This window comes from Emys orbicularis, chromosome 21 (assembly GCF_028017835.1).
Source record: "Emys orbicularis isolate rEmyOrb1 chromosome 21, rEmyOrb1.hap1, whole genome shotgun sequence".
Taxonomy (NCBI): Eukaryota; Metazoa; Chordata; order Testudines; family Emydidae; genus Emys; species Emys orbicularis.
The window spans coordinates 20,782,270-20,810,233 of NC_088703.1; the positions used below are offsets into that span (position 1 = coordinate 20,782,270).

Below are 27,964 nucleotides of genomic sequence, written 5' to 3' on the forward strand. Positions count from 1 at the left end.
ATGGAGAGAGGGGGTGGAGGAGGTGGTGTCTATGGGGCTGTCTTTGGGGTGGAGGAGGGAGGGGGTGTCTACAGGGGTGTCTGTGGGGGTGGCTATGGGGTGGAGGAGGTGGAGGAGGGAGGGGGTGGCTATGGGGGTGGCTATGGGGTGGAGGAGGTGGAGGAGGGAGGGGGTGGCTATGGGGTTTTCTCTGGGAGTGTCTATGGGAAAGATGGGGTGGAGGAGGGAGGTGGTGACCATAGGGGTGCCTATGGAGAGAGGGGGTGGAGGAGGTAGGGTGTCTATGGGGCTGTCTATGGGGTGGAGGAGGGAGGGGTGTCTACAGGGGTGTCTGTGGGGGTGGCTATGGGGTGGAGGAGGTGGAGGAGGGAGGGGGTGGCTATGGGGGTGGCTATGGGACAGAGGGGGTGGAGGAGGGGGTGGCTATGGGGTGCAGGAGGGAGGGGGTGGCTAGGGGGGTATCTGTGGGGCAGATGGGGTGGAGGAGGGAGGGGGTGGCTAGGGGGTGGCTATGGAACAGAGGGGGTGGAGGAGGGGGTGTCTATGGGGTGGCTATGGGACTGTCTATGGGGCGGAGGAGGGAGGGGTGGCTAGGGGGGGTATCTGTGGGGCAGACAGGGTGGAGGAGGGGGGGTGGCTTTGGGTCTGTCTGTCTGTCTGTCTTTGACTGGTTTCCCTGGTGACGGGCCACCTGGATTGACGGGGGGGCAGGGCCCATGCCACCTGTGGGCTTAATATTAATAAGGGTCTCATTAATATTCACGATATTAATTATCCATAGCGATAGGCCCTTAGCAACGGATAAGCCCCCACTAGGCCCTTAGCAACAGCCTGTTCTCTTTCAAGTCCGCCCTCTGGGCACAGTTAGGGGCGGAGGGCATGAATGGAAGGTTCGGTCTCCTATTGGCTGGCTTGTCTATCATTTATAGTGATTGACGGCCAAAGTGTGATTTTTAAGACTATTCGGACTCCCATTCGCTGCTTGAACTGTCGATCTAATCAAGGAGGGGCGTGTGTTAGATTCTTAGGCACTGATTGGCCAGTCTGAATGTCAATAACTAGTATGGCAGGCTGTTGAACTCATTGCGGGGTCTCATTGGTCGACCTAGAGCTCAATCTCAGCTGTGGGGCGGAGTTTAAGCAACCCTCTGACGCCCATTGGTTTCTTTCTCTATCATTCTTACAAACTGACGGGTTCAGACGGGAGTCGCCTCCTCCCATTGGTTGTCACCAGCGGGAAGGGGTCGGGTTTTTGGGCATTCTGCTCTCCCATTGGTTGGTTCTGGGGAAGGAGGCGGGACGTTCCCTTCAGTGCCGGGCCGGGCGGCTGCGGGAGGAGGAAGCAGCTGCCGCCGCGGCAGGATAGAAGGGACGAGCCCAGGGCCCGGAGCAGCCCCGGCGGCCGGTGCGGGCGCCATGGAGGACGGAGTCTATGGTAGGGGCCTGGGACTGTACCACTCTTGGGGGCCGACCGTGCTATTGCGGGGCCCCGCCCATTCAGTGCTGGCTGCCGGGGGCGGGGCGGGGCTGGGTTGGGTTGGGCTGAACTGAACCATTCCCTCCTTTTAGGGGGTGTTTGGGCTGCACCATTCTCTTGCTGGGCGGTGGCAGGGCTGTACCATTCCTCCCGTTAATGGGGGAGGGTGGTCTGAACTATTCCCACCCCGAATGAGTAGATTGCCCCCTTATGGTGTGGGGTTGGGCTGTACCATTTTTTTATGGGGCGTGGGATGTACCATTGCTTCCTATAATGGAGAGTGAGCTCCCTTATGGGGGGAGGGAGGGATTGTGGAGGGCGTTGGGCTCAACCATTCCCTCCCAGAGGGGGAATCAGGAGAGGGTTCGGCTGTGCCATGGGGGGGGGGGGAGAATTGGGCTCAACCATTCCTTCCTTTATTGGGGTGTTTGGGCTATACCATTCTCTTGCTTATGGGGGAGTTGGGTTGTACTATTGCTTCCCATAATGGAGAGTGGGCTCCCTTATTGGGAGAGGGTGGAGGGAAAGGGTTGGGCTGAACCATTTATTCCCCTATAGGGAGGGTGCTGTTGGACTGAACCATTACCACTGTTTCCCCTGCCCCCCACCCGGCATTGTCCTTCGCCCGCCCCCCGCATTGTCAGCAGCGTTTATGAATTGGAAGCGCCTTGGGGCAGGGAGCTTTGTTCTGTGTTTGTACAGCCCCTGGCGCCGTGGGGCCTGACCCGGGACTGGGTCTCCCAGTGGCCGACAGAATCCAAGTAATACATACCCACGTACAGCCCCTAGCGCCGTGGGGCCTGAGCCGGGGCTGGGTCTCCTAGGGACCGACAGGATCCAAATAATACATACCCACGTACAGCCCCTAGCGCCATGGGGCCTGAGCCAGGGCTGGGTCTCCTAGGGACCGACAGGATCCAAATACATACCCACGTACAGCCCCTGGCGCCGTGGGGCCTGACCCGGGACTGGGTCTCCTAGGGACCGACAGAATCCAAGTAATACATACCCACGTACAGCCCCTAGTGCCATGGGGCCTGAGCCAGGGCTGGGTCTCCTAGGGACCGACAGGATGCAAATAATACATACCCGTGTACGGCCCCTGGAGCCGTGGGGCCTTACCTGGGGCTGGGTCTCCCAGGGGTCATAAGAACATAAGAACGGCCGTACCGGGTCAGACCAAAGGTCCATCTAGCCCAGTGTCCTGTCTACTGATAGTGGCCATTGCCAGGTGCCCCAGAGGGAGTGAACCTAACAGGCAATGATCAAGTGATCTCTCTCCTGCCATCCATCTCCATCCTCTGACAAACAGAGGCTAGGGACACCATTCCTTACCCATCCTGGCTAATAGCCATTAATGGACTTAACCACCATGAATTTATCCAGTTCTCTTTTAAACGCTGTTATAGTCCTAGCCTTCACCACCTCCTCAAGCAAGGAGTTCCACAAGTTAACTGTGCGCTGCGTAAAGAACGTCCTTGTATTTGTTTTAAACCTGCTGCCCATTAATTTCATTTGGTGACCCCTAGTTCTTGTATTATGGGAATAAGTAAATAACTTTTCCTTATCCACTTTCTCCACATCACTCATGATTTTATAGACCTCTATCATATCCCCCCTTAGTCTCCTCTTTTCCAAAATGAAGAGTCCTAGCCTCTTTAATCTCTCCTCATATGGGACCTGTTCCAAACCCCTAATCATTTTAGTTGCCCTTTTCTGAACCTTTTCTAGTGCCAGCATATCTTTTTTGAGATGAAGAGACCACATCTGTACGCAGTATTCGAGATGTGGGCGTATCATCGATTTATATAAGGGCAATAATATATTCTCAGTCTTATTCTCTATCCCCTTTTTAATGATTCCTAACATCCTGTTTGCTTTTTTGACCGCCTCTGCACACTGCGTGGACATCTTCAGAGAACTATCCACAAAGACTCCAAGATCTTTTTCCTGACTTCTTGTAGCTAAATTAGCCCCATCATATTGTATGTATAGTTGGGGTTATTTTTTCCAGTGTGCATTACTTTACATTTATCCACATTAAATTTCATTTGCCATTTTGTTGCCCAATCACTTAGTTTTGTGAGATCTTTCTGAAGTTCGTCACAGTCTGCTTTGGTCTTAACTATCTTGAGCAGTTTAGTATCGTCTGCAAACTTTGCCACCTCACTGTTTACCCCTTTCTCCAGATCATTTATGAATAAATTGAATAGGATCGGTCCGAGGACTGACCCTTGGGGAACACCACTAGTTACCCCTCTCCATTCTGAGAATTTACCATTAATTCCTACCCTTTGTTCCCTGTCTTTTAACCAGTTCTCAATCCATGAAAGGACCTTCCCTTTTATCCCATGACAGCTTAATTTACGTAAGAGCCTTTGGTGAGGGACCTTGTCAAAGGCTTTCTGGAAATCTAAGTACACGTTGTTGACAGGATCCAAATAATACATACCCACGTACAGCCCCTGGCGCCGTGGGGCCTGACCCGGGGCTGGGTCTCCCAGGGGCCGACAGGATCCAAATAATACATACCCACGTACAGCCCCTGGCGCCGTGGGGCCTGACCCGGGGCTGGATCTCCCAGGGGCCGACAGGATCCAAATAATACATACCCACGTACAGCCCCTGGCGCCGTGGGGCCTGACCCGGGGCTGGGTCTCCCAGGGGCCGACAGGATCCAAATAATACATACCCACGTACAGCCCCTGGCGCCGTGGGGCCTGACCCGGGGCTGGGTCTCCCAGGGGCTGACAGGATCCAAATAATACATACCCACGTACAGCCCCTGGTGCTGTGGGTCCCGAGGCTGGGGCTTGCAGTGGTCCTGCAAATAAACAATAGGACAGAGCCAGAAAGCCCTGGAACGTCGCATCGACAGGCAACCGAACCCGAGCTCCCAGTTTCATGCCACGGCTAAGGCCTGGAACGTGCACAGATTTTGCGCTGGTCTAACCATACCGCTCCCTATGGGCCCTGCAGGGGCAGGACATAGCTGCAGTGCAGGGCACCCTGGCCATGCCCCCCATCTGCCCCCTACGGCAGCTGCGTCTCTGCACTGGGCAGGGGATCCCTGTATAAACAGTCCCTGTGCCCACCTCCCCCTGCAGGTGTCACCCGAAAGTCAAGAAACACTCACATGCGCCCCACTTCCTCCCTCGCTCCTGGAGCAGGGGTTTCCTGCGTCAAGCTAACCTCTGGTCTCCATCCCAGTGCCCCCAGACCTGACCCCCGAGGAGCGGCTGGAGCTGGAGAACATCCGACGGCGGAAACAAGAGCTGCTGGTGGAAATCCAGCGGCTGCGGGATGAGCTGAGCGAGGCCATGAACGAGGTGGAGGGTCTGGAGGCAAATGAGGGCAGGTAACGAACGTGCTGAACCCCAGAGGGGCCGTTCCCCAGCGCTGGGTGAGGGGTCCCCGTATACCCAGCCCCTGCCCCACCATAGGCTTGTACGCTGTTGGGGCTGTTCCAAGTGCTGAATCTTGTGGTTTTTCTCCATCCGACCCGCAGCAAAACCCTTCAGAGGAACCGGAAGATAGGGATGGGCCGCAAGAAATTCAACATGGATCCTAAAAAGGTAAGAGGGGAGGGGGCTGGGAGCCAGGACGCCTGGGTTCTCTCCCCAGCTCTGGGAGGGGAGTGGGGGCAAGTGGTTAGAGTTGGGAGGGGGGCTGGGAGCCAGGACGCCTGGGTTCTATCTCCAGTCCCTGCGTGTGCGTCAGTTTCCCCGGTGGGAGGGGAGGTGACGCCTGGGGCAGGGGCCTGGGAGCCGAGTGGGGTGCGGTCGGGTCCCGGGCGCCTGACTCCGTTCTGTCTTCGGCACAGGGCATCCAGTTCCTGGTGGAGAACGAGTTGCTGCACAACACGCCCGAGGAGATCGCCCGGTTCCTCTACAAGGGGGAGGGGCTCAACAAGACGGCCATCGGGGACTACCTGGGGGAGAGGTGAGGGGACGGGGCCATCGGGGACTACCTAAGGGAGGGGACGGGGCCATCGGGGACTACCTGGGGTAGAGGGGAGGGGGTGGGGTCATCGGGGACTAGCTGGGGGAGAGGGGTGGGGCCATCGGGGGTGAGCTGGGGGAGAGGGGAGGGGGTCTGTGGGGAGGGGTGCGGCCGTTGGGGTCTGACAGGGAGGGGAGCTCTGGAAGTTCTGTCTGATTCGGGGGGGGGGGGAACAGACGGGGAGGGGGGGTATTTCAGCTCTGACACCACCAACCCCTCACCCCCCACAGGGAGGACTTCAACATCGCCGTGCTGCACGCCTTCGTCGACCTGCACGAGTTCACTGACCTCAACCTGGTGCAGGCGCTGCGGTGAGGGGGGGGATGTGGTGGGGGAGGACGGGAAGGTTTGGGGGCAGAGGGTAATTGGGGGGCTGAGAGATGTGGAGGGTGGGAAGGTTTGGGGGCGGGGGGGCTGGGGGAAGGGGAGGGTGGGAAGGTTTGGGGGCGGGGGGGTTGGGGGAGGGGGAGGGTGGGAAGGTTTGGGGGCAGAGGTGGATCGGTGGGCTGGGGGAGGGGCAGGGGGGAGGGTGGGAAGGTTTGTGGGCAGATGGGGCTGGGGGAGGGTGGGAAGGTTTGGGGGCAGAGGGTGCTCAGGGGGCCCCTACTTACTCTCCCCCCCCACCCCCCCCCGGTCTCCCCAGGCAGTTCCTATGGAGCTTCCGCCTGCCTGGGGAGGCCCAGAAGATCGACCGCATGATGGAGGCCTTTGCCCAGCGTTACTGTCTCTGCAACCCCGGCGTCTTCCAGTCCACAGGTACCAAGGGGCCCGGACGCCTGGATTCTATCCCCGGCTCGGGGAGGGGAGCGGGGCGTAGTGGTTAGAGCAGGGGAGGCTGGGAGCCAGGACACCTGGGTTCTCTCCCGGCTCTGGGATGGGGGTGGCATCTATTGGGGGCGTTCCTCCTACCGGCCTCCCTCCCTTTCTCCCCCAGACACCTGCTACGTGCTCTCCTTCGCTGTCATCATGCTGAACACCAGTCTCCACAACCCCAACGTGCGGGACAAACCTACTGTGGAGAGATTCATCACCATGAACCGGGGCATCAACGACGGGGGCGACCTGCCCGAGGAGCTGCTGCGGGTGAGGGCGGGGGTCTGATCTGGGGGGCAGGGCGGGATACTGGGGTCCATGGGCCCATGGGTCTGGCCTGCTGGTGAGGAGGGTGTGTGGCTTGTGTCTGACTCCACCCTTCAGGAAAAGGGCTGTGGTCTCTGACTCTTGTCATTGGGGGCGTGGCCTTATTGTGACCCCACCCCTTGAGTGGGGCGTGGCCTCTTTGTGACTCCGCCCCTCCTCCCCAGAACCTGTACGACAGCATCCGGAACGAGCCGTTCAAGATCCCGGAGGATGACGGGAATGACCTGACCCACACGTTCTTCAACCCGGACCGGGAGGGCTGGCTGCTCAAGCTGGGTGAGAGCGGGACCCCCCGAACCCCCATGCCCCCTGATCCCCACCCCCGCGATCTCTGCATGCCTCTGCGCTCTCCTCTCTCTGTGTCCCACCGACCCCCCACTGTGTCCTCAAAGCACCGACCTTCCTTCCGCACCTGCAGGAAAACTCCCCCCTGCCCGGCCCCGGCTAGGACGCCTGGGTCCGTACCCCCAACCCAGCCCCCGGCCTCGGCTAGGACGCCTGGGTCCGTCCATCCCCCTACCCCCCCCGGCCTCAGCTAGGACCCACCCCCACCCTGGTCTCTGCTAGTGCTCCTGGGTCCATGTCTGTGCCCCTCCCCCCTCGGCTAGGGCTCCTGGGACACCCCCCCCGGCCTCGGCCAGGACTCCTGGGTCCCCCATGGCCCCCCCACCCCAACACCCAGCCTCAGCTTGGCTCCTGGGTCCGTCCCCCCACCTCCAGCCTTCAGTTGGCCCCTGTCTGCGTCTCTCCCTGCCCCGCGCTCTGGGCCTCCCCCAAGCCGCCTGGGTCCGCTTCTGATTCCTTCCCCATGGGGGCTTTGAGGGCAGTGCCCCTCCCCCCCCCCCTAAGGTTGAGCGTCCTGGGGTGGGGGGTTCCATTGGGGGGGAGGAGCTATAGGGGGAGCTCCTCCCCCCCAATATGAGCCCCCACCCCAAAGGCATTGGGATCCCAGTTCGCAACACCCCCAGTTTGGAGGCAGGTGCCCCCGACTAGCGGGGCCATGAGGGGTCAGGATGGGGGTCGTGCGGACCCCACAGCAGCTGTCAGAGGCACACGCTGGGTTTGGGGTCACAGGTGGGTAGGGGGGAGGTGGAGAAAGCTGGGTGGGGGTGTTCAGGAGGCTGGGAGGGTCCTAAGTCGCTGGGGGGAGGTAGGCAGAGGGATCTGTGGGGGGGTGATGAGGAAGGGAGGTGGGTACCAACCTTGTTTGGGGCCTGACCGCATTGATGCCTCTAGGGAAGGCACAGATTGGGGGTCAGGGGGTGAGCAGGGATCAGCTCCCAAGAGCCGGGATGGGGGCTGGGAATCAGGACGCCTGGGTTCCATCATGGCTCTGGGGGGGGGTAGTGGGGGCTAGTGGTTAGAGCTGAGGGGTAGCGGTGGATGCCGGGTGCCAGGACTCCTGGGTTCTATTTAATCTTCTCCCCAGCCCCCGGGGCAGGGAATGGTCATGGAGGACGATGGGTGAGGTCGCTCACAGGGAAAAGCCGGACAGAGCCACCCCCCTCCCTTGCTCTGTGTATCAAACCCCTGTGACCCCCCCCCCCCCCCCCAGCAAAAAGGACATTCCCTCCCCAAGATTCCCCCCCCCCCCCCCCGCGCTGATCCCTGCGGCAGGGGTGTGATTTGACCATGTTTTTCCTCCTCACGTTGATATAACTGATTTTTCCTCTTTCTCTCTCTTCTCTCTTCTCTTCCCCCCCGCTCCCCTCTTTCTTTCTCTCCCTCCCCCGTTTTCCTCCCCTCCCTCCCCACTCCTGCCCCCCACGGCCCCCCCCACCCCCACGCCGCTGATGCCACTTGCGCTCGGGTCTCACCGTTCCTCCCCAGGAGGTAGGTAACGGAGGGGGAAGCCGCTGCTGGAATGGGGGGTGGGGACCCAAATAGCGCCTCGCCCCATTACATCCACATCAACGCAGTAGAGATTTGCCCCGAGCCCGACGCCAGACCCCCGGAGCATTGGAACTGGCCACGGGGCGGAGGGGGAGGGGGAGGGGAGGGGGGACCTGGCCCCTTGAGGGAAGGGGTGTTGCCGGAAGCACCCCGGAATCTCCACACAAGTTTTAAAGGTCCCGCATCAGGGATTGTCTCAGGGACAGTCGTGCCACACGGGGTCCCCCTGGTGGTTAGAGCAGGGGCAGCTGGGAACCAGGACTCCTGGGTTCACTCTCCTCCCAGAGCCAGGGATAGGGGTCTAGTGGTTAGGGCAGGGAGCCCGGACTCCTGGGTTCTCTCCCCAGCTCGGGGAGGAGAGTTCTGCCAGTAACACCAGTTTGTCAGGCCCCAACCCCCCGCCCTGCGGCAGTGCCATGGCGGGGCAGCTGTGTGGGGTCTTATGCCTGAAATTGACACCCCCCCCCCCCCCCATGTGCCCGGGCGAGGGTGCCGTGTCTATCCCAGCATGCCCTGGGGCAGGCCTGGTCCTCTTCTCACGCGGCCCCTGGGTGGACCGGCCCAACAGGGTCAATAACTGCCCCCATCACTGAGCCCCCAATCTCTGCTTCCCCTGCAGGCGGGGCGCGTGAAAACGTGGAAAAGACGCTGGTTCATTCTGACTGACAACTGCCTGTACTACTTCGAGTACACCACGGTGAGCCCCCCCCCCCCCAACCCCCCGGAGCAGCCCCGTATCTGCCCCCAGGCCCGTCTACCCCGGGCCTGCCCAGCGCCATCTGCTTCAGAGGCAGACCCAAGTGCTCCCCCTAGTGGTCAGTGATGGAATCGCCTGCCCCTTGGGTGAGCCCCCTGCCCCCAGTCACCCAGTCGGGCTGGGCTCCACAGACAGCCCCTGCAGGAACCCAGGGGGTCCTGCCGCTCGCCCTCCTGGGCCTGGGGCTCCCTGGCTCTCCCCACTTAGCTCCGTAGCCAGTGGCAGGGAGTCCTGCAGGCCGAGCCGCGTCTCCCCTGACTCCGGCTTTGTTCCCCACTCAGGACAAGGAACCACGGGGGATCATCCCACTGGAGAACCTGAGCATCCGGGAGGTGGAGGACCCCCGCAAGCCGGTGAGGGCAGCGCCCCCTGCCCCTCTGGGCCTTCTCGCCTCCGACGGTCACCGTGGGCCTAGTCTGTCCTTCGTCAGCCTGTCCTTGTCCTCTCCTTCATGGCCTTCCTCCTCCTCCTCCTCCTCTTGTCTATCCCTCTGCTCACCCCCCTCCCTCCCTCCATCAACACACACACACCCCTCCCTTCCTCCATCCACGCACCTTTCCTCCCTCCCTTCCTCCATCCACGCACCTTTCCTCCATCTATCCACACACACCCCTCCCTCCATCCATCCATCCACGCACCCCCCGCATCCATCCACATACCCCTCCTTTCCTCCATCCGTTCCTGCAGCATTTGACCCTTGTAGCTCAGGCTACACTCTTCTGCACAGCATTGTGCTCCCAGCTCTGAGCTTTCATTTCGAGCACAAATGACTTGACGTTGCCTGAGTTTGCCGAGAGCCTGAGGCTATCGCTCCAGGGTGGGGGGAATCAGCCCTGGGTGTGACCGACGCAGCCTGAGTCTGCTGAGAGCCCGAGCCTGTCATGGCGGGGGGGGGGGGGGGACGGGAATTGACGCAGCCTGAGCCCGTGGCTGATTCTGTCTCTCCCCCCTCCCCCAGAACTGCTTTGAGCTCTACATTCCCAACAACAAGGGCCAGCTGATCAAGGCCTGCAAGACGGAGGCCGACGGGCGGGTGGTGGAAGGGAACCACATGGTCTATCGCATCTCGGCCCCCACGCAGGAGGAGAAGGACGAGTGGATCAAATCCATCAAGTGAGGAGCACCCCCCCTGCCCCATCCCCCTCCCAGAGCTGGGGATAGAACCCAGGCGTCCTGGCTCCCAGCCCCCTCCCAGGGTATTGCGGGCGGATGGTTCCAGCTCATGATGGGGAAGGAGAGAACAGATTTAGGGAGCTGGGGGGGGGTGAGGTCTGATCCACCCCATTGGGGGGGCAGACAGGGCATGTGGGGGCAGGGGCGTTCCCAGCAATGGTGGACGGGCCGTGGGGCCCCCATGGGGGTGACTGCCCCAAGGCCAGGGCTCTTGGCTGCAGCGAGATCCCCTGGCCCCCCTAACCTCCCGCTCCCCCCAGGGCTGCTGTCAGCGTGGACCCCTTCTACGAGATGCTGGCCGCCCGCAAGAAGCGCATCTCAGTCAAGAAGAAACAGGAGCAGGCGTGAGACGGGCCGGCCAGCAGGCTGCCTTTCTGTGCCCCCCCCCCCCAACCCACCTCCCTGGGCGCCGCTGAAACTGACACCCCCCTGGGTCAGGGGGCCCAGCCACGGACAGACAGATGGACAGAGCATCACTGACTTCCCCTCCCCCAGCATCTGTGTGCACCCTGATCTGTCTTCCAACACCCTCCCAGGCACACTACTTGGGATACAGCCCCTCTCCAGGAGCCACTGGGTACCATGGGCCAGCAAGCCCCTCCCCGCCCGTGGGGGCTGCGGCCTGGGGCCTCTGCCATGCCATCGGCTCAGGACCTTGCAGCAGATTCTGATCAGGAGTGACTTCAGATTGACCCTGGGGGAGCAGAGATCAGAATCCAAACCTGCCCCCATTGCAAACAGGAGTGACTCTGGATTGACTTTGGGGGAACTGAGATTCGAATCCAAACCTGCCCCCATTGCAAACAGGAGTGACTCTGGATCGACCTTGGGGGAACTGAGATTTGAATCCGGCCCTGCCCCCATTGCAAACAGGAGTGACTCTGGATCGACCTTGGGGGAACTGAGATTTGAATCCGGCCCTGTCCCCATTGTAAACAGGAGTGACTCCATATTGACCCAGGCCCTGACTCCATATCCTCAGCACTTTCCTTCACGGGTCTCTGGATTTTCACTGGCTGACACCAGGCTCCCGTCTACACTAATCAGCCCCGAGGTGCAATAAGCTCTTGCCTGGCAACCCCTGAGACAACTGCCCCTTCCCTTCCCTTCCAGCGGGCTGGGAATTTACCCACAATGCTGTGCTCCCACCGTGGCGCTGGGCACCAGGAACTAGCAGACTCCCAGGGTGCACTGGTGCAGCTGTGCTGCTGCCGTTGGGGTCTCCCCTCCCCCCCACAATTCCAGCAGCACCAGGCATGGGGTGGGGGGGCATTGCCCCCCCGCCCCCGGCACTGCCAGCTGGCCCTCTGCAGTGCCCCCTGGCAGCCAGCAGGGAGAACGGGAGTTCTTCCCTCCTCGGGGCAGCCAGGGAGGGGGGATTTTAGCCAGCCCCCTGGCCTGCCCCTCACCAGCAAATTTTTCAATCTTCCCATAGGGGGTAGCCCCCCCCCAAGTACACACTATTGGTCCTAGAGCTTGGGGTCCAGCCGGAGCCCCCCCATTTTCATGCACCCCTTCTGGGCTCCAGGAACGTACACTACAGATGGGGGCGTATGGGGAGCACCCCCTCCAAAGTCGAAAGCCATTTGCTTTCGCCTGCTGTGGAATCTCGTCCTTCTGATTACTCTTCTGCCATCGGCAAGCCCAGCCTGGCGCCACCGGGAGCAGATGTGGGGCTGCCCCACCGGGACCAATCTCTGTGCCCCCTCCCCACCACCACCTTTCCGGATCAGCCATCGCAGGGTGGCCTGGGAGAGCCCCCCGGCTCGTCAGCAACTGCGTGGCAACAGGACCAAGCCAGCGGGACCCATCTCCTGCCATGCCTGGGACCCCTGGACTTGCTGCCTCCTCCCGGCGCAGGGGGATTTCACCCCACCCCGGGCGCTGGTGTGGACAGAGGGGAACCGGCGCCAGCCCCGTGCCCGCCCCAGGACTCCAGGGTGGGTTCAGGTTTTTGTAATTATTATTTAAGGATTTAATGGATGCAAGTTTCAATGGAATTAAAACACTACAGTCTTGAGTACAACCAGGGGGGTGCCGGGTGTCTGGGGGGGTCAGGGGGGGTACCCACTCAGGGCATTAAACACCCAGGACAGCTAGCGGAGGGGGCACCAAACTGGTCTGGAACCAGTGGCACCTTAAACCCTGTTTGGGGCTGGGAACCAGGACTCCTGGGTTCTCTCCCTGGCTCTGGGAGGGGAGTGGGTCCCAGTGGTTAGAGCAGAGGGCTGGGAACCAGGACTCCTGGGTTCTGTCCCCGGCTCTGGGAGGGGAGTGGGTCCCATATCCTGGCTCTAGGAGGGGAGTGGGTCCCTGTGGTTAGAGCTGGGAGCCGGGACTCTTCGGTTCTATCCTGGCTCCGGGAGGGGAGTGGGGTCTTGTGGCTACAGCAGGGGGGTGGCTGGGAGCCAGGACTCTTAGGTTCTATTACACTGAGCTGCGGGGGGCTGGTTGATGCAGCCCAGGATGTGAGCACCCCGTGGCCTGGGGCCTTGCTCAGCCCTTAGCTGACGTCCATCTGTCCCCACTACCTCCAGCCAGCGGCGGGAGCCTGGTGTTGGGGCTCCTTAGCCAGGGACCTAGGTTCCCTGTAGGCTGCGGGGTTGGGCAGCAGGCTCTCAAGGGCCTCGCAGGCCGGGGGAGGCACCTCTCCCCTGGCCCCAAGCTGTTGTGGTGAGACAGGGCTGAGGGGAGTCCTCTCCCTGGGGCAGCCTGCACCCTAAATTCCTCATCCCTAGCCCCCCCTAGAGCCTGCACCCCCAACCTGAGCCCTCACACTCTCCCTGCCCCAGCCTGGAGCTGCCTCCTGCACCCCAAACCCCCAGCAGAGCCCTCACACCCCAGCCCTGAGCCCCTCATCCCTGGCCCCACCCCAGAGCCTGCACCCCAAACCCCTCATCCCTGGTCCCACTCCAGAGCTGACACCCTCAGCCCCATATCCCCAGCCCCACCCCAGAGCCTGCATCCCCACACACACTCCGAACCCCTCGGCCCCACCCCTGCCACATGAATTTTGTAATTCATTCTGCACATTGACGTAAAAAAATTAGAGGGAACACGGGGACCCCTTGCCCACGGATGGGATGCAGCCACTTCTGGGGTGGGGCGTGTTGGGTATTTGGCGCGCTCAGATAAAGCACTGACTCACAGGTGGCGCTGGGGCTGCTGCTGCTTCCTTGGCAGGTTTATTCTGTCCTTTCCGAGGGAAAAAAATACCATCGAATCCTACGTAAAACAGCGCCGAGCTACGGGACAGCGGCCACAGCGTATGTACAGCCCGCCCCAGCCCTAGGCTAAGAGCCACAGCTATATACACAACAAGAGAGGAAGGGGGTCTCCCAGCCCCTCCGCTTTAACCACTAGACCCCACTCCCCTCCCAGAGCTGAGGAGAGAACCCAGGAGTCCTGACTCCCAACCTCCCACACACATACGCACTAGACCCCACTCCCCTCCCTCCCAGCAGTGGGGATAGAACCCAGGAGTCCTGATTTCCAGCCCCCCCGCACCCCCCCCCGCTCTAACCACTAGACCCCACTCCCCTCCCTGAGCCAGAGAGAACCCAGGAGTCCTGACTCCCAGCTCCCCCGCTCTAACCACTAGACCCCGCTCCCCTCCCTGAGCCAGAGAGAACCCAGGAGTCCTGACTCCCAGCCCCCCTGCTCTAACCACTAGACCCCGCTCCCCTCCCTGAGCTGGAGAGAACCCAGGAGTCCTGTCTCCCAGCTCCCCCGCCCTAACCACTAGACCCCACTCCCCTCCTTGAGCCAGAGAGAACCCAGGCATCCGGGCTCCAGCCCCTCCCCGTGGTGCAGGGCTCAGTGGCAGGCGTTGAAGGGCAGCTTGGCCACGCCCCCGTGCAGCTCCACGGCGCCCTCGGCCCAGGCCACGAGATCCCCGCGGGCGCGGCCGGCGCAGGTGGCCAGCCTGTAGACCTCGCCCGGCGCCAGGACGTGGCTCCACACGTTGAAGTCGGCCAGCTCCCCGATGAAGGCCTGCGTGGCGTCGAAGCGGCCGCCCAGCGTGTCCTGGGGGGGGGGGGAGCAGAGAGGCCAGGGGTAGACCAGGGAGGGCATTAGCCATTCGGAAAGGGGGGGGTACCCTGGAGCGGATGCTCTCAGCCTGAGGTGGGGGGGGGGGGGTCTCGTACCTGCTCCTGCCCCAGGATGAAGACACCCCCTGGCTTGATGGGGTGCCAGGGGGCCAGGTTCTCCCCGCTGCCCCGCCGCACCCCGTCCTGGTAGCTCTCCCAGATGCCGTCCCGCGTCGACCAGGTCACGCAGATGTGGTGCCACTTGGCGTCGTGGATAGCCAGGGGCAAGGTGGCAGCCTGGGGCGGGGGCGTGGCGGGGAAAGGGTTAAGGGCAGTGCTCGCCTCTCGCCCACGATCGGAGCCCCCCGCCCCACAGCCCAGCGCCCCCTGACGAGCCCCCCACCCTGCTCCCCACAGCCCAGCGCCCTCCTCTGAACGCCCCTACCCGCAGCCCAGCGCCCCCTGCTGAGTCCCCTGCAGCATCACATCCTCTGCTGACCATGGCAGTCCCCAGCCCCGCACCTTGTCGTTGATGAGCAGCTCCATGGGGTTGTTGCCCCACTCAATGAGCACCAGCTCGTTGGCCTGGCCAGGCACGGAGTAGGAGAAGGGGGTGCCAACGCCAGGCGCTGAGCTGGACTTGAGCCAGAGGCAGACAGTGAAAGCGAAGATCTCGTGATGCAGCGTCCGCTTCACCTTGACGTACATGTAGTTGGTGCGAAGGGGGAAGCCCACACGGAAAACCTCGTCCGGCTTCTCCACCTTGTGCCCTAGAGGGACAAGGTCAGTCCCGGGGCGGCCAGACACAACCAGCCCCAGGGGAAAAGGGATGTGATTCTGGCCAGTAGCCAGTCAGCCATCTCCACATGCACTGATATGGCCATCAAACCATCATTGCATCCAGCTGTTCATTCAACTAGCCATCCCTCATTTCAGCCAGCCAGCCAGCCAGCCATCCCTCAGGTATCATTTCATCCATCCATAGATCCATCCATCATCTCCTCCATCCATCCTTCTAGCCACGTACCATTTCATCCACCCATTCAATGCTCCATCCATGCATCCAGGTACCATTTTATCCATCCATAGATCCATCCATCCATGTACCATTTCATCCATAGATCCATCCCTTTCCTCCATGAATCCAGGTACCATTTCATCCATCCATTCAACGCTCCATCCATTCTTCTATCCAGGTACCATTTCATCCATCCATTCAACGCTCCATCCATAGCTTCGCCCATCAGTGATTCCATCCATTCATTCAATTATCAATTCAGCCATACATAAGTCCATCCATGCAACTGCCTAGCTTTGTAGCTACAATGCCACCCATCCATCTATTCTGTTATCCCCCCTGTCCATCCCTGCAGTGAGTCCTATTCATTCAGCCACAGCTCTAGTCTGGATCCTTCGATGCCCACCACCACCAGCTATCCATCCGCCGATGCTCCCGCACCCCTGCCCCTCACCCTTCTCATGAGGCCCGTGGACCCTGTTCTTGTGCCAGTGCGGCTCCTCGTGGCCATGGTGCGGCTCCTCGTGGCCATGGTGCGGCTCCTCGTGGCCGTGGTGCTCGGTGGTGTTGAATTTCTCTTGGATCTGATGCTCCAAGATGCTGATTTTCTTCTGCAGGGCGTCACGCAGGGAGATGGAGAACAGGGAACTGTTGTGGCTGTGCTGGGGGGTGGGGGTGGGAGTGGGAGGAGGGGACTGTGAGCGAGACCTCATCATCCTCTCAGTGCCCATCTACCCTGGTATCCCGCCCTGTCCCTGCTACCCTGGATCAGCCCGATGGGCCCATCTACCCTGGTATCCTGCCTCATCTGTACCACCCTGGATTAGACCCATAGGCCCCTCTAGCCCAGCATCCTGCCTCCTGTCCCTGGATCATAGAGTCATCAATCCCAAGGCCAGGAAGGGCCAGTGTGCTCACCTAGTCTGATCTCCTGTATTACACAGGCCAGAGACCTGGCCTGCAAGAATTCCTAGGGCAGAACTTTCAGAGAACTTGCCCAGCTCGGCTGAAAAAGCGTCAGCGACGGCGAAACCACCACGCTGCTGGGTAAACGGTGCCAGTGGTTAATGACGCTCACTGTCACAAACCTACATCTTATTTCCAGTCTGACTGTCAGCTCGGGTTCCACCTTCCTCGGTGAGAGGGAAGAGCCTGTGATTAAATATTCGTTCCCCCTACGTACTGGGATCAAGTCCCGCCTTCACCTTCTCATTGTTGAGCTAAATAGCTGGAGCTTCTGGCGTCTCTCGCTCTAATGCAGGTTTTCTAATCCTCACCCCTGTGGCTCTTCTCTGCCCCCTCGCCAATTGGGCAACATCCTCCTTGGATGGGGGAGCACCAGAACCGGATGCAGGAGCCCCACATTGTTGCCCCAGGGCCAAATCGCCTCTCTGCTCCTACTCGCGATTCCCCTGGTGACGCTTCCCAGGTTCCCATTAGCCCTTTTGACCTTCACATCACACAGAGTAGCTCAGGGTTCAACTGATTGGTCACTACGACACACCCCCCCCCAAATCTTTTTCAGAGTTGCTGCTTCCCAGGAGAGAGCCCCCCTGCCCCATCCTGGGAGTCCGGCCAGCATTTGTTCCTAGATGGATACAGGTACATTTAGCCGCATGAAAACCCACAATGCTTGTGTCCAGTTTACCAAGTAATCCAGCTAGCTCCGTAGCCATGCCCTGGCCTCTGCGTTATTTACCCCCACCCTCAATTGTCATGTCCTCTGTAAACGTCACCGGTGACGATTTCACGTTTTCTTCCTGGTCGAAAACGTTACATCGCCTTGGGACCAGGGCCAAGCCCTGCGGGACCCCAGTAGAAACACGCGTGCTCGGCGGCGACGCCCCGTTTGCAGTTACAGTTTGAGACCTGGCGTCAGCCAGTTAAAAACTTCCGCGTGGGCCGTGCTGGTTTATAGCGGTCGAAATGCCGTGTGCTACCACGTGAAACGCCGCCCAGAAGTGTCAGTTTATTACATCAACTCGCTTAGCGTTAGCAACCAAACTTGTCCTCTCAGCCAAAAGCGAGATCAAGTTAGTTTGACGGGATCTATTTCCCATAAACCCCTGCTGATTGGCATTAAGTACATTGCCCTCCTTCAAGTCTTTATTGAGTCCTGTATCAGTCACTCCATTAACTTGCTAGGGATTGATGTCAGACCGACAGGCCTGGAACTGCCCCGGGTCATATGCTTTATTCTTTGTAAATAGTGGCACATTAGCTTTCTTCCAGTGCTCCAAGACTTATTGGAAATCAACATTAATGGGCCAGTGAGCGCCTCAGCCAGCTCTTTTAAAACTCTTGGTTGCAAGTCATCTGGACCTGCTGATTTTAAAAGTCTAACTGTAGTTGCTGCTGTTTACCATCCTCCTGAGACACTAGGGGAATGGAAAGTGTGGTATCGTATGATAGGACATCATCTATTTTCCCCCCAAATACACAACAGAAATATTTGTTGAACAATTCTACCTTTTCTGCTTTATTGTTCATAATTCTATCATTTCCATCTAGCAATGGACCAATACCATTGTCGGGATTCTTTTTATTTTTAATATACTTAAAAAAAACCCTCCTTCTTATTGTACCTAGCTCTGCTGGACATAGACCCTCTGCTGACCCTTTGCTTCCCATATCAATTTTCTACAAATCATAGCTTCTGATTTATATTCATTACTATCAACTTCCCCTTTGCTTCTGATTTATATTCATTACTATCAACTTCCCCATTGCTGCTGATTTATATTCATTACTATGAGCTTCCCCTATCTTCTAGTTGTTATGCCTATATATCTCGCTATCTGCCTTCACTTCCTCTCTAAGGTTGTGTTGTTAACCAGCGCAGCCTTTTCCCTCAGCTGTGGTTTTCGGGTGTCTGGTATAGCGTTCTTAGGCAATTTCCAATGATCATTCACATTTTTCTGATTAAATTCTTCCTTCCAGCTGATTTGGTTTATAATTGTTTTCATCTTTGTGAAACTGGCCCTTTTAAAGCACCAAGGATATAATCTCATCACTCCGGACTTTACTCTGTTTGCACATTATGAATACCATCAAGCCGTGGTCCCTTGTACCAGAGCCACCATTAATTTCTAGCTCCATGATCAGTTCCTCATTCTGTTGGGGGAATTCTTGATAAAACCTCATCCTATGTCGGTGGCTACAGCGTTTGAGATAGGAACTCGTCAACTAGGAGGTTTAGAAATTCCCAGAATGATTTAGCGTCGGCAGCACATGGCCTCCAGCGTACATTATTCAAACTGAAGCCCCAGTGATCATGCAGCTTTTGTTCCTATACGTTATAGGGGGCATAAATTGTTGTTCACTCTGGTCCCTAGTGTGCTTTGAAGGGGCTGTAGCAGACTCCAACTAATAACCCTTCTTGTTCGTCATCTGTTAGGCCATTGATCCCAAAGCGTAGATCATTTTCTTCCGTGTTGTCCGTGACGCGGAAACAGGGCGTGCCATTTGTGGCGTGGATTTCCATTTCGCCCACCAGGTTTCAGTGATACCAGCTGGATCACCCTTAGGTTCACATGCGAGCAAGTCCAAAGCCTCTTGGTTGTTTCCCAGGCGCCGAGCTTTGCTGTACAGGCAACTCGAGGCTTTTCCTCCCCTCACATCCTTTGCTTCCTTGATTCATTTTTTCCCTCAGAATCCTGATTTTGGGAGAAGCGCTCAGCCTGCTCCTCCACTAGCCCCACTCCCCTCCCATCACCTTCTGGGGACAGGTCGGCCGGAGCAGTCAAGCCAAGATCTAACACAGCCGGACGCAACATTTCGTGAGACCCCCCGGCCCGTCTGGCCTGGTATTTAGGCCCAGCGCCCTACTGAGGCCCTGATCTCCTCCCCTCATACCCCTGCCCCATGGGGGGGGGAAGGAGGGGGCATCTGACCCCTCCCCCCCCCCCCCCCCCCCGAGCCAGGCTGTTCAGGTTTCCCAGACGCGCTGAGAAGGGACAAACAGGAAGGAAGAGGCCAAGGGGGGTTATATTTAGCTGAATGCTCCGGCCAGGACCCGAGCTGCTCCCGCTAATCCATCCCCCTCCTCCCACAGAGCTGCCAGCGCCAATTAGCGGCAGTGCCACAAACCCACTGATGCCAATGGAGCAGCCTTTGTATGGTGCTGGAGGGCAAGTGGGGGGGGCAGCCTGATCCTCCACTAGGCCCCACTCCCCTCCCAGAGCTGGGGAGAGAACCCAGGAGTCCTGGCTCCCAGCCCCCTTGCTCTAACCACTAGCCCCCACTCCCCTCCCAGAACAAGGGATAGAACCCATAAGAATGGCCATATTGGGTCAGACCAAAGGTCCATCCAGCCCAGTATCCTGTCTGCTGACAGTGGCCAATGCCAGGTGCCCCACAGGGAGTGAACCTAACAGGTAATGATCAAGTGATCTCTCTCCTGCACAGGAGTCCTGGCTCCCAGCTCTAACCACTAGCCCCCACTCCCTTCCCAGAGCCAGAGACAACCCAGGAGTCCTGACTCTCAGCTGCTCTTCCTCTACGCGGGGAACAAATATTCAGTAACGGACTCTCCACTGTAGCAGAGGACGGTCGAGCCCGATCCCAGGGCTGGAAGTTGAAGCGAGACACATTCCCGCGGGAAACAGCGTGGACATTTCTCATGGGAGAGCAATTAACCAGCGGAACAACGGGCCCGGCCCACGGTGGATTCTCCCTCACCGGCAACGTGGGGCTAGTTCTCTGAACGCTCGGCCCTGGGAACAGCTGGGGGCCGTCCCCGGGCCTGTGCTGTCCAGGAGCTCAGATCACTTGACCACCACAGTACCCGCTGGCCTTGGATCTGTGACTCTAACCACTAGATCCCACTCCCGTCAAGTGCGCTTTGAGGAATGGGGCACGGGGCCTTTGCCCTCTAGGGGGTGCCAGCTCTGATCTGCCCCAGGGCAAGGACTGGCTGGCTCAGGGGGGCAGGGAATGGGGCCTGGGGCCTGTCCCCTCTAGGAGGCGCCGACTCCCATCCGGCCCCAGGGCGGAGACTGGCTGGCTGCGTCCCAGGACCCCATGGGAAACGTTCATCTTCCAGAACCGTCCCAGTAATTCAAGGGCAAAGGGGTCTTAACTGGGGTCTTGGCAGATGGTCTTGAAATAGGATCAATCAGTAATTCCTCCGGGCTGGGATCTGGGGGCTGTTTCTACTTAATTAGTTAAAGCCGGAGGCAGGGGGCTGGGAATCTGGACTCCTGGGTTCTATCCCTGGCTCTGGGAGTGGGGTGTAATGGCTGGGGGGGGGAACAGGCCATGAGGTTCCTAACTGGGTGAGTGATGAGAGAGGTTGAGATGATGGAGGAAGGGGGAGGGGGTAAACTGAGGTAATGGGGGCAGGGCTGGTGGTGTTAGGGGGCAAACAATGGCAAAGGATGCAGGGGGATGGGGTAGGGGGGCCGTGGGGAGCTGACCTGACCCTAGCATAGGGGGATGGGGGGTGATCCTGCCCCAGGGTGAGAAGGGAGGTTATGGGAGTGACAGTTGGGGACTGATAGGATGGGGTGTGGGGGTGTTGAGGGGATGGGGCCTATAAGGGGCTGCTCCTTGAGCCATCTCAGCATTTAGGGAGGGGGCGGCTGGGGGGTGAATGAGGCCGCACAGCATCTGTTGATGCTCCAGCCCCTCCTAGAATGACTCCAGCGTGTGGAAGGGGGGCACTGGTGGGGGGGTCAATGGTCGGGGTGGGGGGGAAGCTGGGGAGGTCAGTGAGGAGGGGGGTCGATGGGAGGGATGTATGGCCAGGGGGGCTGTGGGTCAGTGAGGAGGGGGAGTCGATGGCTGGGGGGGTCAGTGAGGAGGGGGGTTGATGGCAAGGGGGGCTGTGGGTCAGTGAGGAAGGGGGTTGATGGGAGGGCTGTGGGTCAGTGAGGAGGGGGGAGTCGATGGCAAGGGGGGGCTGTGGGTCAGTGAGGAGGGGGAGTCGATGGCTGGGGGGGTCAGTGAGGAGGGGGGTTGATGGCAAGGGGGGCTGTGGGTCAGTGAGGAGGAGGTTTGATGGGAGGGCTGGGGGTCAGTGAGGAGGGGGGAGTCGATGGCAAGGGGGGGCTGTGGGTCAGTGAGGAGGGGGAGTCGATGGCAAGGGGGGGGCTGTGGGTCATTGAGGAGGGGGAGTCGATGGCTGGGGGGGTCAGTGAGGAGGGGGGTTGATGGCAAGGGGGGCTGTGGGTCAGTGAGGAGGGGGTTTGATGGGAGGGCTGGGGGTCAGTGAGGAGGGGGGAGTCGATGGCAAGGGGGGGCTGTGGGTCAGTGAGGAGGGGGGTTGATGGGAGGGCTGTGGGTCAGTGAGGAGGGGGGTTGATGGCAAGCGGGGGCTGTGGGTCAGTGAGGAGGGGGTTTGATGGGAGGGCTGGGGGTCAGTGAGGAGGGGGAGTCGATGGCTGGGGGGGGTCAGTGAGGAGGGGGGTTGATGGCAAGGGGGGCTGTGGGTCAGTGAGGAGGGGGGTTGAGGGGAGGGCTGGGGGGGTCAGTGAGGAGGGGGGATCGATAGCTGGGGGGAACAATCCCCCCCTTACCTGGAGGTGCTCCAGCCTCTCCTTGAGCGATTCCAGCATGCGCTCCAGCTGGGGGGCGCCGGCGGGTGCCTCCCGGGGCGGGTCCTCCATGGTGTTGGGGGCGGCGCTGGCCTTGCGGAAGGCGGCCTCGTGCCCGGCGCCGCCCGGGGGCTCGGGGTGCTCGCGGTGCCCGAAGTGGGGGTACTCGTTCTCCCGGCCGGCCCCCTCCCGGTGCCCGTGGCTCAGGTTGTCCTCGTGCCCGCCCGGCCCGTGCTCCCCGCCCGCCCGCCCCTCGCACCGGCTCAGCTTGGCTGTCAGCTCCCGCACCGTCTCCCGCTGGTCCAGGATGGTCTCCTTCTGGTGCACCACTGTCTCCCGCAGGTGCAGGATGGTCTCTTTGGCCTCCTCCAGCGTGCCCGCCCAGTGCCCCCCGGCCCGCGGCTGCGGGGCCTGCTGGCAGCCCGTCTCCAGCTCCAGGGGCATGGGGCTGCAGACGAACTTGGGCAGGGCATACTCCCCCCTGCTGCCGGGCACCCAGCAGAGGGCCCAGAGGAGAGCCCAGGCCAGCCACATCCCGGCACCCGCCGGACCCCTCGCCACCGCCCCAGCCTTCCTCCCACGGAGGCACCCGGCTGATCTGTGCCAGCGGCCGGTTGGCTCGGTGAGCAGCTGGGACTTTTCTGTTTCTCGCCACCCCCCGTCACTGTCCCGTCCGCCTTGATTTCCCAAATCCCCTGGTGATGGGTGGAGGGCGCCCGTCTCCCCGGAGACGGGGGAATTAGATGGGCGGGTTAATGGGCTTAAGGAGTCGTGGCAAAGCTCCCCCACCCACCCCTGGCAACGGGACCCAGGCGTCCTACAGCCAAGCTGGCAGGGATCAGGGGCGTTTGGCAGATGAAAGGATTCTAAGGAACTGGGAGGGATTTAGGGAGGGGAAGCGACACGCCGGGACACCGGGGGGCTTTCCACGGCCACCGGGAATGAGCCCCCCGCACGGCGCGGGGGGGGGTGTGTGCGTGCCCAGAGCCAGACATCTTCCCTGGGGTCAATCCAGAGACACCCCTGACTGCAGTGGGGACAGGGCCGGGTTCTGATCTCAGCTCCTGGGGTCAATCCGGAGTCACCCCTGCCTGCAGTGGGGACAGGGCCGGGTTCTGATCTCAGCTCCTGGGGTCAATCCGGAGTCACCCCTGCCTGCAGTGGGGACAGGGACAGGTTCTGATCTCTGCTATCCCAGGATCAATCTGGAGTCACCCCTGATGGCATGGGAGTGAATCCAGATTTGCACCAGGGGGCCATGGAGTTTACAGTTAAGCCCCCCCACCCCGAGCCATGGGCTGTTGGATATAACACAGTAAACAATCCAGCTTTATTCTGTAGAGCGCCTATATACACGGCGGCAGGTGTCACTGCCCCCTGCTGGCTAAACAAGCCCCGCTCGCCGCTGTGTCATAGTCCTCATACCGCACCAGGCGGAGGGGGAGTCTGAAGAGTCTGGGGTGTGGTTCTCTCCCTGCAGCCCCAGGCTGGGGTTACTCGACCACGTTGAACTGAACCATCCCCGCGGCTTCCCGGCCGTCCCCCAGGGCCTCCCGCAGCTGGGTCCAGAACACGTCCTGGGCCTCGGGCTGCTCCGGCCACTGCAGGTAGCTACGCTGCTTCACCAGCTTCCGCAGGCGGTGGTAGGGGGAGAGGCTGCGGGGGCGACAGGCCGAGATCTGAGCCCCAGTACCCACGGCACAGGGCAACCGCGCCCCACAGCGCCCCGGGAGCTCCCCCAGAGCCAGCCCCACCCCCTCCCTGCTCCCCACAGCACCCCCAGGAGCTCGCCCCACAACCAGAACCCCCCCACACACTCCCCACAGTGCCCCGGGAGCTCCCCCACAGCCAGTGCCCCCCTGCTCCCCACAGCGCCCCTGGGAGCGCCCCCCACAACCAGCACCACCCACAGCACCCCCGGGAGCGCCTCCCACAGCCAGCACCACTCCCGGGAGCACCCCCCACAACCAGCCCCACCCACAGCGCCCCCGGGAGCGCCCCCCACAGCCAGCACCATCCCCTGCTCCCCGCAGCGCCCCCGGGAGCACCCCCCACAGCCAGCACCACCCCCTGTGCCCCCGGGAGCTCCCCCCACAGCCAGCACCATCCCCTGCTCCCCGCAGCGCCCCCGGGAGCACCCCCCACAGCCAGCACCACCCACAGCGCCCCCGGGAGCACCCCCCACAACCAGCACCACGCACAGCGCCCCCGGGAGCGCCCCCCACAGCCAGCACCATCTCCTGCTCCCCGCAGCGCCCCCGGGATCACCCCCCACAGCCAGCACCACCCCCTGTGCCCCCGGGAGCTCCCCCCACAGCCAGCACCATCCCCTGCTCCCCGCAGCGCCCCCGGGAGCACCCCCCACAGCCAGCACCACCCCCTGCTCCCCACAGCGCCCCCGGGAGCGCCCCCCACAGCCAATGCCCCCCCCCCCCGCTGCTCAACACAGCACCCCCAGGATCTCCCCCCCTCAGGCAGTGCCCCCCGCCCCACTACCCACAGCCTCACCGGTAGCTGGGGATGTCCTGGAGGAAGACGACGACCAGCGGGTCGTGGCCCTGGTAGTAGGTGCGGGCGCAGGCCAGCTGGATCTCCAGCGAGCACCACTCGCTCTCCAGGGCGCGGGCGCTCAGCAGGCACAGGGCCTTGCGGCTGCTGCTCACCCCGCGCTGCACGTTGTCCAGGTAATAGGCCCCGGGGGCGAAGTCGCGGGGCCCGAAGCAGAGCCGGAACCGGGGCTGCCCTTCCTCCTCCAGCTTGGCCAGCAGCGTCTGCACCACCCAGGCCTCGTCCTCGGCGCAGCAGGAGACGTAGGCGTCGTACTGGTAGCCCCGCCGGTCCCGCCGCAGCCGGCCCCGGCCCCAGGCCCGCAGCAGGTAGTAGCCGTAGCGCAGGGTCCAGCCCAGCTTAGCCCCGGCCAGGGACCCTGCCAGCATCAGGAAGGTGGCGGCGAACGATCCCGCGAAGAAGACGACGCCCAGGTCCGCCCAGCAGAAGGAGAGATCGTGGGCTTGGAAGAGCCCCTCGCTCACGCCGGGCCCCAGGCAGAGGTAGGAGCCCAGCAGGGCCACCTGGACCCCCGGCTCCGCCGCCGACCAGTTCTGGAACCAGGCGTTCTCGCAGGAGCAGGCCAAGGGGTTCCCGGCCACGTCCAGGAAGCGCAACGTGGGCAGGCCGGCCAGCGGGGCCCAGCTCATGTTGCGCAGCCCGTTCTCCCGCAGCGAGAGCCACTCCAGGGAGACCAGGCTGGAGAAGACCTCGCCGGGCAGGTCCCGGAGGGAGCTGCCGTCCAGCCTGAGCCACCGGAGGCTGCCCAGGCCTCGGAAGAGCCCCGGGCAGAGGCTGAAGAGCCCTTCCCGGCTGGGGTAGATGTTGGAGAGATCCAGGGAGAGGAGGCCAGCCAAGGGAGCCAGCGAGAGGTTGAGGAAGATGCCGCCAGGGTTGTCCCTCAGGTTGAGCTCCTGGAGGTTCCCCAGCCCTTGGAAGAGTTGGGAGGGCAGCCCGACGGGGGGCCGGGCCTCCTGCGAGCTGAGATCCAGGCCCCGCAGGGCCGGCAGGCCGGCGAAGGGGGCAGGCGAGTCATACTTGCTGTAGGCCAGGAGGCGGTTGCGGCTGAGGTCCAGGGTCTCCAGGGCCTTCAGGCCCAAGAAGGAGCCCTGGGAGAGTTTGTAGAGACCGTTCTGGGCCAGCGAGAGGTGGCGGAGGGAGGTGAGCCCCTTGAAGGCCCATTTCTGGAGGGTGAGGATGCGGTTGCTGGAGAGCAGCAAGGTGTGGAGATGGTGGAGGCTCTGGAAGGCGGACGCCTTGATGTACCTGAGGTTGTTGTCGCTCAGGTCCAGGGTCTCCACCTTGCGGGCGTAGACCAAGGTGTCACGGGTGACAGATGCCAGCTGGCAGCCCTGCAGCAGCAGGGTCCTCAGGGAGGCCATGCCCAGAAAGGTCCCCTTGTAGAGGTAGGTCAGGCGGTTCCTGGACAGGTCCAGGTGGGTCAAGGCGCTGAGGGGCCGGAAGATGCCGTCTTCCAGCTTGGTGAGGTGGTTGCGCCGCAGGACGAGGACCCGGAGCCGGGGCAGCGACCCGCCCCAGGCACTCTGCTTCAGCTCCTGGACCTTGCACTTGTCCAGCGAGAGGGACTCCAGGTGGGGGAACAAGCGGAAGACGCCCCCCTGAAGCCGGCTCAGCGGGGTGGTGGACAGGTCCAGCCAGGTTAGGTTGGTGCAGGCGCCCAGTTGGGCCAGCCGGGATGGCGGGACCTTGGAGTGTTTGATGTCCAGGCTGGTCAGCGCCGGCAAGCTCTCCAGGACCTGGCAGGCCAGCCCCAGGTCCGAGTCCAGCGCCGGGCGCATGCTGGACCAGTGCAGGGCTGTAAGGTTGGGCAATGGCAGGCCCAGAAGATGGGAGATGTTGAGGGGGTTTTCGTCCAAACTCAGCTTCTCCAGGCCGGGCGCGGCGCGGAAGGAACCAGCCGCCAGCCGGCTCATGTTGTTGCGGGTCAGGTTGAGCGAGCGCAGGCCGGGCAGGGAGCAGCGAGCGAGGTCCAGCCAGGCGATGCTGTTGTTCCGCAGGTTGAGGTCCCGCAGGAAGGGCATGGAGAGCAGGCCAGGGCCGGGGCATGGGGCGGAGATCCGGTTGGAGTCCAGGTCGAGGATGGAGAGGTTGGCCAATTTCCCGGCGGCCGTGGCCACCTCCTGGAGCCGGGAGAGCTGGTTGTGGGGCAGGTGGAGCTCCTGCAGGCTGGGCTGGGCCGCCAGGGCGGTGGGGTGGAGGGCGGCCAGGGCGTTGCCCCCCAGAAGCAGCACCCGCAGGCCCGTCAGCTCCGCCAGCGCCGTGGGGCCCAGGGCCGCCAGCCGGTTCTGGCTGAGGTCCAGTAGCTCCAGCTCCCGCAGGCCCTGGAAGGCGCCGGTCTGCAGGGCACGGATGCGGTTGCGGTCGAGCCGCAGCTCCCGCAGGCGGGGCAGGTGGGCGAAGGTGGCGGGCGCCAGGCCCTGCAGGGCGTTCTGGGAGGCGTTGAGCCAGAGGGTGGAGTTGGGCAGCGGGGCGATGGCCGGGCCCAGCTGGGTGATGCCGCGCCCGGCGCAGCTGGCGTAGCCTGGCAGCTCGTAGGGCAGCAGGCACCAGGTGAAGCCGAAGGCGCCGGCACAGCGGGCACAGGCAGCGACTGCAAGGAGCCAGAGGGGCAGGGCCAGGGGCTGGGGCATGGCGGGGTGTGTGTGTGTGTGTGCTGCTCCCTGCTGGTTGTGTGTGTGCGTGTGGGTTTGGCACTGCCCCCTGCTGGCACAGCTCAGAACACGCCCTGCTTACATCCCCTACCCCACCCACTGACCCCCGCACGCAGTGACCTCCACCCACTCCCGGCAATGAGTGACCCGGGGCGGGGCTTCTAGCTACATCCCGCCCCCTCACCGTGATTGACAGCTCCCCCACTCCCCAATCCGATGGCAGGTGCCTTAAAAGAGCCTCAGTTTCCCGCTCCCGGCTGGGGCTGAGCTGAGCGGCCCGGCACAGAGACACCTGCAACGAGAATGTAAATTGCACTCCGGTCACTAGTGGTTAGAGCTGGGGGTGGGGGCGGGGAGCCCGGACTCCTGGGTTCTTTCCCCAGCTCTGGGAGAGCAGTGGGGGCTAGTGGTTAGAGGGGGGCTGGACAGCTAACAGCAACTGTCCGTGACCTCACGGGGCCAGACCTCATTTCTCTGCTTCACTTCCCCTTCTGCAAAGCCGGGCTAAGGAAGTTTCCTCTGCAGCCCGGAGGTCTGTGGAATCAGAGCTAATGATCGGAAAGGGCTTAAATCCAGGCTAAGCAGGGGCAGTGTTGGCACCGGCCCCAGGGCAGGGACTGGCTGGCTCCGGGGTGGGGAATGGGGCATGGGGCCTCTCCCCTCTAGGGGGTGCCAGCTCCCACCTGGCCCCAGGGCAGGGACTGGCTGGCTCAGGGGG

At 61.7% G+C, this 27,964-nt stretch overlaps 3 protein-coding genes across 5 annotated transcripts; 1 reads left to right on the forward strand and 2 right to left on the reverse strand.

Moving 5' to 3' along the window:
• On the forward strand, positions 1-10,961 carry CYTH2 (cytohesin 2). 3 transcript variants are annotated; one of them, XM_065420824.1, is made up of 13 exons: positions 1,417-1,435; positions 4,688-4,835; positions 4,986-5,052; positions 5,301-5,419; positions 5,710-5,790; positions 6,123-6,235; positions 6,414-6,562; positions 6,784-6,895; positions 7,625-7,626; positions 9,132-9,209; positions 9,551-9,622; positions 10,228-10,382; positions 10,703-10,961. In XM_065420824.1, the coding sequence occupies exons 1-13, from the start codon at positions 1,417-1,419 to the stop codon at positions 10,788-10,790; spliced, it is 1,203 nt and encodes a 400-aa protein (XP_065276896.1). In that variant the 3' UTR covers positions 10,791-10,961. The 3 variants fall into 3 exon arrangements, with proteins under 3 accessions (XP_065276894.1, XP_065276896.1, XP_065276895.1); XM_065420822.1 differs by lacking the exons at positions 1,417-1,435; positions 7,625-7,626 and adding an exon at positions 1-25 and having other exon boundaries at positions 6,784-6,896; positions 9,134-9,209; XM_065420823.1 differs by lacking the exon at positions 7,625-7,626 and having other exon boundaries at positions 6,784-6,896; positions 9,134-9,209.
• A 3,297-nt stretch (positions 10,962-14,258) lies between these two features.
• LOC135893089 (neuronal pentraxin-1-like) lies at positions 14,259-15,223 on the reverse strand. The gene is made up of 3 exons (XM_065420875.1): positions 14,996-15,223; positions 14,591-14,770; positions 14,259-14,468 (listed from the first exon to the last, which is right to left on the reverse strand). The coding sequence occupies exons 1-3, from the start codon at positions 15,179-15,181 to the stop codon at positions 14,259-14,261; spliced, it is 576 nt and encodes a 191-aa protein (XP_065276947.1). The 5' UTR covers positions 15,182-15,223.
• Positions 15,224-23,520: 8,297 nt separating this feature from the next.
• On the reverse strand, positions 23,521-27,225 carry LOC135893032 (toll-like receptor 13). Its single transcript, XM_065420819.1, has 2 exons — positions 24,536-27,225; positions 23,521-23,683 (listed from the first exon to the last, which is right to left on the reverse strand). Exons 1-2 carry the CDS (start codon positions 27,223-27,225, stop codon positions 23,521-23,523), a joined length of 2,853 nt encoding a protein of 950 aa, XP_065276891.1.
• Positions 27,226-27,964: the final 739 nt, after the last annotated feature.